The 11,594-nt window shown below is 52.5% G+C and overlaps 1 protein-coding gene across 1 annotated transcript in view; it reads left to right on the top strand.

The window, feature by feature from the left end:
- Positions 1–11,594, top strand: part of ABCA13 (ATP-binding cassette, sub-family A (ABC1), member 13) — a 132,498-nt gene that overhangs the window by 111,844 nt on the left and 9,060 nt on the right. The window contains exons 50-53 of the mRNA XM_014530520.1: positions 5,361–5,511; positions 5,805–5,939; positions 6,965–7,068; positions 11,245–11,337. Of these exons, the coding sequence (XP_014386006.1) occupies positions 5,361–5,511; positions 5,805–5,939; positions 6,965–7,068; positions 11,245–11,337 (483 nt within the window). The remainder of the gene's footprint in view (positions 1–5,360; positions 5,512–5,804; positions 5,940–6,964; positions 7,069–11,244; positions 11,338–11,594) is intronic.

Below are 11,594 nucleotides of genomic sequence, written 5' to 3'. Positions count from 1 at the left end.
GTTAAGTCCATCTGATCTAGTGAGTCATTTAGGATTGCTGTTTCTTGGCTGATTGTTTGTCTAGAGGATAGGATGTCTTTTCGTCAGTCCCCATGTTCTACCCAGAAGGCAATGCGCTTCTCAGTAATGAGGGGACCATTTTCTCCATTTCCCTTGGCCGTGCCTCTGATCCCATTGTTCTTTGTTCTCCCTGAAGCTATCAAAGCATGTTGACAGTAGTGCGTCTGACTACTTCCATGGTAGTACTTCTATTTTACTAAGTGTGGTGGTTTGAAAATTATATACATAATATTTCTTACCTCAAGGAAATATTATTTTGCAATTTTATTAAAAGTTCTTTAAGGAAAAATTTTAATTTATCAATTTAGCATTCATATTTTATAGTTCTTTTTCTTTCCACATAGTTATCCTATATAATAAAACCCTAATATGCAAATTGACCAAAGGGTGGGACAATTGGCGAATGACCAGTCGCTGTGATGCACTCTGACCACCAGGGGACAGATACCATAAGAGAGAGGCGACCAGTGGCGGCGGCAGGGGGTGTGGCTGGTGAGCAGGCAGCACCAGGCTGCCAGCCAAGGCGGGTGCCAACAGGGGCCCCCAATTGCCCTGCCCACCTTTGCCCCACAGATCAGCCCTGATCGCCGGCCAGGCCTAGGGACCCTACCCTATATATTGGGAACAGTCTCTTAGATTTAAAAATTAAAACCTGGCAAGGCTGCTCTAACACTGAAAAAACAGGATGATGCAGCGATGACATGCATGGACTCTGGCTTGCACGTTTTGTGGTCAGCCCTGATTCTGACACTTAAACTGTGTGACAAAGCCAGTTACTTAACTTCTCTCTCCTTCCGTTTTTCCACCCATAAGATGGGGCATCTTGTGAGGGTGTGAGGGTTAATTTGCATATTATCGCTTTATTATATAGGATTAGCCCATTCCCACCCAATAGATTCTGTGTGGCTTCATTACCAGGAGTGTCCGAAGACACCACAGTTTAATCTCACTCCTTTGCCAGCACTTGGTGTGGCTTTGAGTCTCTGGATCTCAGGCTCCCTCTCTCCATCTCCTTCTTTCTTTACAATCTACTTGCTGGTCCCGGCCCTGGGCCTGGAGAGAGCGCTGTCCAGGTGGCTGTCTGCGTGAGAGGTGAGGACCCCTCGGGCTCAGAACCCACAGGAGCTGCCCTGCCCCTCCCACCCAGAGGCACTCGCCTGTCTTCACTCCTTCTCTGGTGCTGGCAGCTGGGAAGCCTGCTGCCTGGTTATGCCGTCACTCACTCACTGGGGGTTGCAGCATGGTGATGCTCCGACTCATTTTGTCTTCACTTCTGAGCCTGAATAATTTTACAACGAGTTGCTCTCCTATATTTTATTTGATTACTCAGAGCTATAGTTCATATGAAAAAGGACAGATGGATGCTCATTATTCCCCTTCTTACTTATCCGGTTTCAAGATAACCGATTTCCAGTCACCCTCCGTGTGAGCAATTAGGGGGTGTGTGTTTTGGTGACATCATTCTGGGCTCATTCTGACAGATGTGGGAGAGGTCACGGAGTTTGCCGTGCTTCCTGTCCCTTTACTCCTTCCGGCCCCCTTTCCCCGCCTCCCCTCATCTGTATCCTGGGGTGATGACAACTCCAGGTGTGAATGACGTCTCATAGGAAAGCCCCCCTATCCAGTCTCAGGACGCTCTCCCCATTTAAGAGTGATCCGCTCTCCTAACTGAGTTGAAGAATGTCGGAGACCCGAAACCTTGTCTGCCTCACTCCTTGTCAAACCTCCATGTTTAATTGCCAGGCAGGCAGTCCCCTGTCCCTATCCCCATACAACAGCAAGATGCCTTTCACCTGTGTGAAAAGCATCCCAGATTGCGAGGGGGATGTCCAACTGCCAGTTTAGGCCAAGATTGGGACTAAACTGGCAGTCGGACATCCCCTGAGGGCACAGGCCACCTGAGGGACCCCCTCCTTGTGCACAAATTTTGGCACCGGGCCTCTAGTATCATAAATAAAACATTTCTGATTATTGATCTGTCTTTCCCTTTCTGCAGTAAATGTTATTTTCTCATGGATTTAAATCTTTCTTATTTGCTGAATTTTATGTAATATTTTAAATTTATGAATCATAAGAAAAATTAGGTTGTTGTTGAAATCTTTCATTTCCAATCCTTACTATTAAATTATTCTTATTTTCATTGCATTTTGACAATTTGTATTTTCTTATGAAAACTCAATTTAAAATTGTTTACTACTTTTCCATAGAGTCATAATTATCGTAAGATTTGTATTTTCATCCTATCCCTATATCAATATGCTTGAGATTTCCTATAAAACTATCTGTATACTTTCTCAACTGTGACTATTTTACTTTAAAAAGAATGAATGATTGAATTTCTTCAGCAATTCAAGTCTTTTTGTTTCCAAATTAATGAATTTTGTCATTTTTATTAAGCCCTCCACCATGCTTTTCTCAGTCTTGTTTTGTTTTTGACCTCTTGATTTGACTTTTAAAATCTTTTAAAAAATAAATTATCAAATAATTAAGTTTATAAATATGCTTCTTGGTAAGCTTAACCTGGATCCTAAAAACTTGATAAGAGACATTATTGGTGTCATATTCTCTAAATGACACATGTAAGTTTGATTTAGTCTTTCAAAAATTTACATGTAGGAGTATTTCTAGATGCTCAATCTTGTGTTCCTGGGCTTAATATTTTTCTTTTTCTTTTATATTTATATTAATTTCAGGTATATGCGGGGATGCACAGTATAGCATAAGGAATATAGTCAATGATATGGCTTAAGATTTTTGAAATTCCTTTAAAAGTATTTATTGGAGTGTAAGTTACATATAGAAAAGAACATCTTGATGCATTTTCACAAAGTAATATTCTTTTATAATCTGTACTAGCTCAAGAAACGGCACAAAACCATCCCATTAAATCCCTTTCCGGTCAGTTCTCCCCTCTGGGTAACGCCTCTCCTGGTTTAAAAAAAAAAAAAGCCATTTTATGTATTACTAGAGGCCTGGTGCACGAAATTCATGCACGGGGGGCGGGTCCCCTCAGCTCAGCCTGCACCCTCTCCAATCCGGGATCCCTCTCACAATCTTGGACCACTGGTAACTGAGTTGAAGAATGTCGGAGACCCGAAACCTTGTCTGCCTCACTCCTTGTCAAACCTCCATGTTTAATTGCCAGGCAGGCAGTCCCCTGTCCCTATCCGCTCCCAGCTGTAACAATGTTGCATATCAGCTCCCAGCTGTAACAGTGTTGCATATCAGCTCCCAGCTGTAACAGTGTTGCATATCAGCTCCCAGCTGTAACAGTGTTGCATATCAGCTCCCAGCTGTAACAGTGTTGCATATCAGCTCCCAGCTGTAACAGTGTTGCATATCAGCTCCCAGCTGTAACAGTGTTGCATATCAGCTCCCAGCTGTAACAGTGTTGCATATCAGCTCCCAGCTGTAACAGTGTTGCATATCAGCTCCCAGCTGTAACAGTGTTGCATATCAGCTCCCAGCTGTAACAGTGTTGCATATCAGCTCCCAGCTGTAACAGTGTTGCATATCAGCTCCCAGCTGTAACAGTGTTGCATATCAGCTCCCAGCTGTAACAGTGTTGCATATCAGCTCCCAGCTGTAACAGTGTTGCATATCAGCTCCCAGCTGTAACAGTGTTGCATATCAGCTCCCAGCTGTAACAGTGTTGCATATCAGCTCCCAGCTGTAACAGTGTTGCATATCAGCTCCCAGCTGTAACAGTGTTGCATATCAGCTCCCAGCTGTAACAGTGTTGCATATCAGCTCCCAGCTGTAACAGTGTTGCATATCAGCTCCCAGCTGTAACAGTGTTGCATATCAGCTCCCAGCTGTAACAGTGTTGCATATCAGCTCCCAGCTGTAACAGTGTTGCATATCAGCTCCCAGCTGTAACAGTGTTGCATATCAGCTCCCAGCTGTAACAGTGTTGCATATCAGCTCCCAGCTGTAACAGTGTTGCATATCAGCTCCCAGCTGTAACAGTGTTGCATATCAGCTCCCAGCTGTAACAGTGTTGCATATCAGCTCCCAGCTGTAACAGTGTTGCATATCAGCTCCCAGCTGTAACAGTGTTGCATATCAGCTCCCAGCTGTAACAGTGTTGCATATCAGCTCCCAGCTGTAACAGTGTTGCATATCAGCTCCCAGCTGTAACAGTGTTGCATATCAGCTCCCAGCTGTAACAGTGTTGCATATCAGCTCCCAGCTGTAACAGTGTTGCATATCAGCTCCCAGCTGTAACAGTGTTGCATATCAGCTCCCAGCTGTAACAGTGTTGCTGCTTGCAGGCAGAGGATACAGTTACACTTGGGGTTAGTCCATATCAGTGGAAACAAGTCAATGTTTCAAACTAATTGTGTTAAGAACTGTGAACAGAGTTTGGCTGAGGGAGTGTGTGTGGTGTGAATGGAGTGAATGAGCTGCAGATCCAGGTGGCTGTATGGAGGTGAAGCTCTCAGGCTGTGTTGTCGGTTTTCCCTGCAGTCATAGGAATGAGAAGGCGTTCTGTTGATTGGGTGGTGTTTTGTTATTTATTTATTTATTTTGGTAACTTCTCTGTGTACAAGTACAAAAGGACAAAATAATCAGAATTCAAAAGGAAACAAAAATATATGGTTTATTTTCTCATCCCTGGGAGGCTGTCTGTCTCCTTTGTAATCTTGGTCCATCGTTTCTAAAATAATTGGGAAATGAAATTCAAATCACTGCTCTGGAAAGCAGCAATGAAAGCACATCTCCATAATGGTCGGCAAGCCCCTGCTAGGCTGCATGTCTGTGCAGCTCGTTTAATTGTAACTAAAGCACCCTTGCATTCATTATAGTTTCAACCTTGATTACTTGTAATTCGAATTGTACATTGGTATTCAAGGAATTAAAAGGCGATTAGGACACAATGGAGTGTTAAGCACTCAGTGTATATACCTTCCTGCCCACGCAGCTCACAGCACGGCCCTCCGGACGGAAGCATGTGATTCCGGCACCCATCCTATTGAAGCCCCTGCCCTTTAAGGTTCCAGCGTGAGGAGCAGTGCTCTTTTCTTGTTTAACCTATTAATTTAAAACCTGACACCGAGCAATAGTCTAGTCACCGATGAACTAGGTGTCTGGTGAACTGTCTTGGTGGGGAGACGCCGGGCCACGGCTCAGCGCTCACACACGGTTTCCCGTGGCCGCGGAGTCTGAGCGCAGGTGCTCCTCAGGCTGAGCCCTCCTGCGGCGAGTTCCTCCTGAGACAGACCTCGGTGCCTCCGGGAGGGGCCGGGCCCAGGCCTGGCCTGTCCTGTGTGGAGCTTTCTGACCGCCGCTCTCTGCAGGGAGGACGTGCCTCTGTTCTCGGCAGGGGCAGCCGGCGTGCGCGTGGGCTACTGTCCACAGCAGGACGCGCTGGACGAGCCGCTGACTGGCTGGGAGCACCTGCGCTACTACTGCCGCCTGCGCGGGATCCTGGGGCCGAGCATCCCCAAGGTGAGGCCCCCAGGACCAGGACAGGGGCCCCCAGGGATGCCTCTCTGCTCCCTGAGGCTCGGGCCTTTGTTCCCAGTCAGGCCTGCCTGCCCCCTTGGGCTGTTTGTCTGGTTTCCTGCCGCCCTGGCTCCCTGGGCTCCAACCCAGCCCTCCGAGGGCTCCCAGGCCCAGAGCGCCCGTGGAGCCTCATGAGTGAGCCCTGTCTGTCCTTTCTCATCGCCCAGCGGGGCAGGGGGAGGCGGAGGGGCAGGGCTGGGGCCTGAGTGGGTTGTGCACAGACTGCTCTCCTCCAGGTGGCCGGGGACCTGGTGAGGCGCTTACACCTGGAGGCCCACGTGGACAAGCCGGTGGCCACCTACAGCGGGGGCACCCGGCGGAAGCTGTCCGCAGCCCTGGCCCTGCTGGGGAAGCCCCACCTTCTCCTGCTGGTGAGCAGCGGGCGTCAGCGGGGGGCGAGTCCTAGGCTGGAGTGGGGGGCAGGGCTTGAAGTAACGCTCTTCGGGGTCAGCGTCCCCCACAGTCGGACCGGTCCCCGGGAGTTTACGGAAGTGAGTTTACTTCTCGATGGTCCCTCTCATTGTCAAATTGAAGCTTCAATGAAACTGTGACATGAAGAGCAGCATTTGAGGATCCGGACTCACCCGGAAGCTCACCCACCTGTTTGTCCTCTGCCCGGCGGTCGCCGGCCTTTTCTGTCTCAGGGCACTCAGACCCACGGGTGACGTCCTGCGGCACAAGGATCTGTGTCGTTGTTGCTCTGACAAAAGGTTAGGTGTCACTTGGGTCCCTTCACACGGGATGCCGTGGCTGTGCTGGCTGCTGTCCCTTATTGGACAGTCTCGGGGGAGAGGCCGGCGCCCTGACCAACCGGCGGGGCGGCCTGTGTACACATCTCTGTGGCGCCTGCCCGTGGAGCGTGGCCTGAGCTCGGGCACAAGGATCTGTGTCGTTGTTGCTCTGACAAAAGGTTAGGTGTCACTTGGGTCCCTTCACACGGGATGCCGTGGCTGTGCTGGCTGCTGTCCCTTATTGGACAGTCTCGGGGGAGAGGCCGGCGCCCTGACCAACCGGCGGGGCGGCCTGTGTACACATCTCTGTGGCGCCTGCCCGTGGAGCGTGGCCTGAGCTCGGGGAGACGTGCTGGGGGCTCCCCGGCCGCACAAGCCAGACCTGCTCCCACTCGGCCAGCATCTCTCCCCGACGCTCCGACAGGACGTGCTTGGCGTTGAGGGGAGCAGTCAGGCTCCAGGAAATGGCACGTGACTTGACGTTGCTGAGTAAATGGAGCCTTTTCCTGCCGTCGGACGTCCTTCTTGGTGTCTCATTCTGAGACTTTATAGCAGCTGAGGGTGCGTCTTAGAAACATCAGGGGGCTCACTCCCCTGCGGCCCCGGAGCCGGAGCGGGGCTCCTCACGGCCGGGCCCCTGACCCATCACTGTGGCTTTCCTTCAGGACGAGCCCAGCTCAGGGATGGACCCCTGCTCGAAGCGGTTCCTGTGGAAAACGATCACCAAGGAAGTTCAGGAGGGCTGCGCCGTGGTGCTGACCTCGCACAGGTGAGCAGGGAGCGAGCTGCAGGCCCACAGGCCGGGGCTGGGCTCCGGCTGCCCACAGGGTCCTCCGTGTCCACAGCAGCCTGTGCCCTCCACTGACCCAGGGACAGGGGAGCCGCACAGCCAGGGCCATGGCCAGCGGCAGCACAGCTGGAATCCGCACCTGGGGTCTGCTGGGTCCAAGGTCCTTGGAGAGCTGGGCCTCTGACTTCCTGGGCCCTTCGGGCCTTTCCGTCTAAGGCCGCGTCCCCAGCAGGAGGACGAGCTGACGTGAAGACAGCAGCCTCTGAGTTTGGTCTCCTGGCTTCTTGCTCACAGAATTCATCTTGTGATTCGATGTCAGAACCTCCTTGGCCGCGCAGCACTCGCATGTGAGGCTCACAGAGCCGCTCCCGGCGAGTGGGCTGTGTGCTTGGCTGATAAGGCCCGAGAGAGGGGTGGGCCTCTGGCCCTCCCTCCATGGTGGGTGCAGGCCGCGTCTGCAGGCCTCTCGGGGCCCCACGGGTCTGGGGGGGTCTCTGTCCTTTCTCTTCGGCCCTGCTTTCTCTCGTCTCGGATTTGACCATCTATCGGTTCATCTTCACGGTCACCGAGTCTCTCCTCCGTCTCAGGTGTGCGGGGGGCCCTGCAGGGACGGCTCATCTGGAAGCTTCCCATGCCTTTCTTTTTAAAGATGCATTTCCGTCCCCTGCAGACTCTCTGTTGTGGTGGCCATTGTGATGGCCTTGTCAGACTTCGCTGTCACTGTAAACATGGTGCTTTTGGTTGTCGGATGCATTTCCAGGGGCCGCGTTGAAGCGTTTCTGCTCTTCTGACATCTGGGACACGTGGAAATGGCTCCTGTGCCCGTGGCCTGAGCGCACCACGCATTCTTTGTTTCCTGCATGTCTAAGGTTTGCGGAGAGGTGGACGTTTTAGGTACTAAAGGTCCACCCCGGACCTGACTCCTCCCCTCTCCAAGCGCTGGTGTTGCCAGGGTGTGTGTGGGTCGTTGTGTGTCTGTGGGGTTGCCGTGCCGGGGGTAAAACTCCCCGAGGTGGGCAAGCAGCGACCGACGCCTCCGCCAAATGTGTTTCTAAATGTTGTCATTCTTATTTATTTATTTTTATCATTATTATTTTAATATATTTTTATTGATTTCAGAGAGGAAGGGAGAGGGAGAGAGATGGAAACATCAGTGATGAGAGAGAACCATTGGTCAGCTGCAGCGACCGACGCCTCCGCCAAATGTGTTTCTAAATGTTGTCATTCTTATTTATTTATTTTTATCATTATTATTTTAATATATTTTTATTGATTTCAGAGAGGAAGGGAGAGGGAGAGAGATGGAAACATCAGTGATGAGAGAGAACCATTGGTTAGCTGCCTCCTGCACACCCCTCACTGGGGATTGAGCCTGCAACCCGGGCTTGTGACCTTGGCCGGAATCGAACCTGGGACCCCTCCATCCGCAGGCCGACGCTCTATCCACTGAGCCACGCTGGCCAGGGCATGTTGTCCTTATTTTCAAAGCCTGGGTGCTGAGGTCCTCCCAGCTTTCACAGCCGCCACCTGGGCGGGGGTGGTGCTCAGCCGCCTCGAGCAACGGGATTCTGGCCGGGTGGGGACCTGCGTGTGGACAGGGAGGACACCGGGCCCAGGCGTTTCCTAGCTGCCCAGGCTGCTTCCTCCTGGGTTCCGTGGTCCCCGAGACGTGTGTGGGGAGCCGGGGACCAACGTGGAATGTGTGGCTGCGCAGGCTCTGCCCTGCCCACGGGGGCAGCCGGGTGGGGACCTGCGTGTGGACAGGGAGGACACCGGGCTTAGGTGTTTCCTAGCTGCCCAGGCTGCTTCCTCCTGGTTCCGTGGTCCCCGAGATGTGTGTGGGGAGCCGGGGACCAACGTGGAGTGTGTGGCTGCACAGGCTCTGCCCTGCCCACGGGGGCAGCCTGGCAGGTGTGGGCCGCCCTGGCCCCACCACGTTGTCTGGCAGGTAGTGGGCCCGGCCGCACCGTGCCGTCTAGCGGAGCCCAGCTCAGGCCGGGGCTGGAGCCATTGGCGCCGGTCGTCCCCTCGGCTCTAAGACAGTCACAGTACCAACCACGGAGTGGGGCGTGGACATTGCCCCGTGGTTCAGCCGGGAGTCCTCGTGCCTGACTCTCAGCAGCTGCGTGGGGAAGCTGGAGGCCTCAGATCAGCCCTTCCCCTGGCTACGCAGGGTGTCAGCTGCATTTCTCTGGTGGCTCAGGCCTTGGTTAATATGCAGATTCGGAAATGGCCGTTGTTGCTCATTCTGCCCGGTTTAGAGTTGTTTTGGGGGAAGGGACTTGTCAGTTCTCTCCATTGGTTGTGACCAGAAGTTCTGCCTTTCTTTTTAACTTCTGTATTTGTTTGCTCTTCGGAAAATAGAATTTCACGGTTAAACGAATTAAATGTGACAATGCACTCTTGCCTGACATGACCCTTTGCTGGCCAGTTCTGGAAACTCCGCCTGCCCTCCCCGCGCTGCCTCCGGTCGGGGGCGGGGCTCTGAGGTTGGGTGCCAGTGTCACCTGACACACCCCTCCTGCTCCACGTTTCACGTGACTGTCCGACCGCCTCAGAGGACCCACCGCTGCGGTTCCTCTGGCAGCCTCTGCTCACAGCGACGCTGCAGCCTTGGTTCATGTCTCTGTCCACGTCCACGCCCAGAGGTCCGAGGGCCTGGGGGCAGCAGGGGCAGGAGGTTTGGGTGGGGATACGGAGAGGAACTACAGTTAGTCCAGGGCTGGCCGGGCCTGTGCCTCCTCCCTGATCTCAGGCCACGCACGTTCTGAGATGTTAATGTCTCGTCTGCGCTATCCTCTCCTGGCCCAGGGACCGCCCTGCAGTGCCTGGTGCACGACCTCTGTCACTGTCCCAGCCCCACGCGATGTGGTCCCTAAACAGGCCCACCCTCCCCTCCCCTCAGTCTTCCTGCCTCTCAGAAATGCTTATAAAGATAGACATAAGAATTACTCTAAATGTCTCATCCGGAGTGATAAAATGTTGATGGGCATGGTACCATAGCCTTATTATAATTAACTAGAGGCCCGGTGCACGAAATTCGTGCACTTGGGGGCGTTCCCCAGCCTGGCCCGTGCCCTCTCACAGTGCAGGAGCCCCGTGATCCATCTCCCCAAAGAGGTAGGCCCCGCCCACCAATCCAGGGCTCCTCGATGGATTGCCCTAAAGAGGTAGGCCGGGGCAGGAGGTCCTGCCTCCACGCCGCATGGAGCCACCGGGACCCACCCACCTGTGCACGCCCGCTGCGCATGCAGCCTCCGGGTGATGGATTGTTACGGCCTGAGGGCATCACGGTGTGACGGTGTGACGACCACATAGGCTTTTATTGGTATAGATGTTATATTTTATATAATTATAAGAATACAATTAAAAATTATAAATCTTCATTAAGTATTTTGTATCAAAATAATGTTAATTTATATTACAAAATGAATTATAAGTTTCATTGTCATTTATTGTATTGTATATTAAATATCACATTTATTTTTATGGTAAACATTTTATACAATTTTTTTACTAATCACATTTAATGTTTATTCTTATCATATTTGACACTTAAAGTTACCAGTAATATTTTACATTACAATAATTTTGTATAATAATTTTTATATTGTAATAATTCCCATTCTAAAAATATCCATTCTTTCCTTTTTTTAATGCTTCGTTCTGTTGATTGGCGTCTTCATTTAAGTCCACCAGTAAACTTGTTTCTTTCCATAAGTGGCACCGCTTTGGGACAGTCCTTGCTGAGTCGCACTTCGTGCTGGAAGGCGCTCAGGATCTCACCTGCTTCCTGGGCTGGGAACACGCAGGCGCTTGGTTATTGTGGGGTCGGCGCCCACCACTGAGAGGTGCTCTCTGTGATGCTGACCGGGTGCCGGCTGACCTATGACCTATGGGTGCTGGCTGACCTGCAGGTGTGGGTACCGGCTGACCTGCAGGCCGGCTGACCTATGACCTGTGGGTACTGGCTGACCTGTGGGTACCAGATGACCTTTGGCCTGTGGGTGCCAGCTGACCTGTGGGTGTGGATGCTGGCTGACCTGTGGGTGCCAGATGACCTATGACCTGCAGGTGTCGGCTGACCTGCGGGTGCTGAATGACCTGCAGGCCAGCGTCTCGCTGCTTTGCTGACGTGCTCCCTCCTCCCCGCAGCATGGAGGAGTGCGAGGCCCTGTGCACGAGGCTCGCCATCATGGTGGACGGCAGTTTCAGGTGCCTGGGCGCCCCCCAGCACATCAAGGACAGGTACGTCCGCTTCTCTCCCCGCCTGTTCGCTGTCGTCCGCAATGACCGGGTGGTGCCTGGAGGTGCTTCCCCGCCGGAGTGAGGGGGTGATGATGCCTCAGCTCAGGGCCCGGCCCGGCCCTGCTGCCCCCGCTGTCTCCTTCCCCGGGGACGGGGACCACTGTGGGCTCCGGGAGGGCTGGCAGTGCCATGGCAGAGTCGAGATGAAGATGGACAGGCTGTCCTGCGAGGCTGTGCCCGTGCCCCTGGCCCAGGCC

The sequence above is a fragment of the Myotis brandtii genome, unplaced genomic scaffold, assembly GCF_000412655.1.
Source record: "Myotis brandtii unplaced genomic scaffold, ASM41265v1 scaffold743, whole genome shotgun sequence".
Lineage (NCBI taxonomy): Eukaryota > Metazoa > Chordata > Mammalia > Chiroptera > Vespertilionidae > Myotis > Myotis brandtii.
The sequence above is the reverse complement of the archived record's forward strand: the minus strand, read 5'-3'. Positions and strand labels throughout refer to the sequence as shown.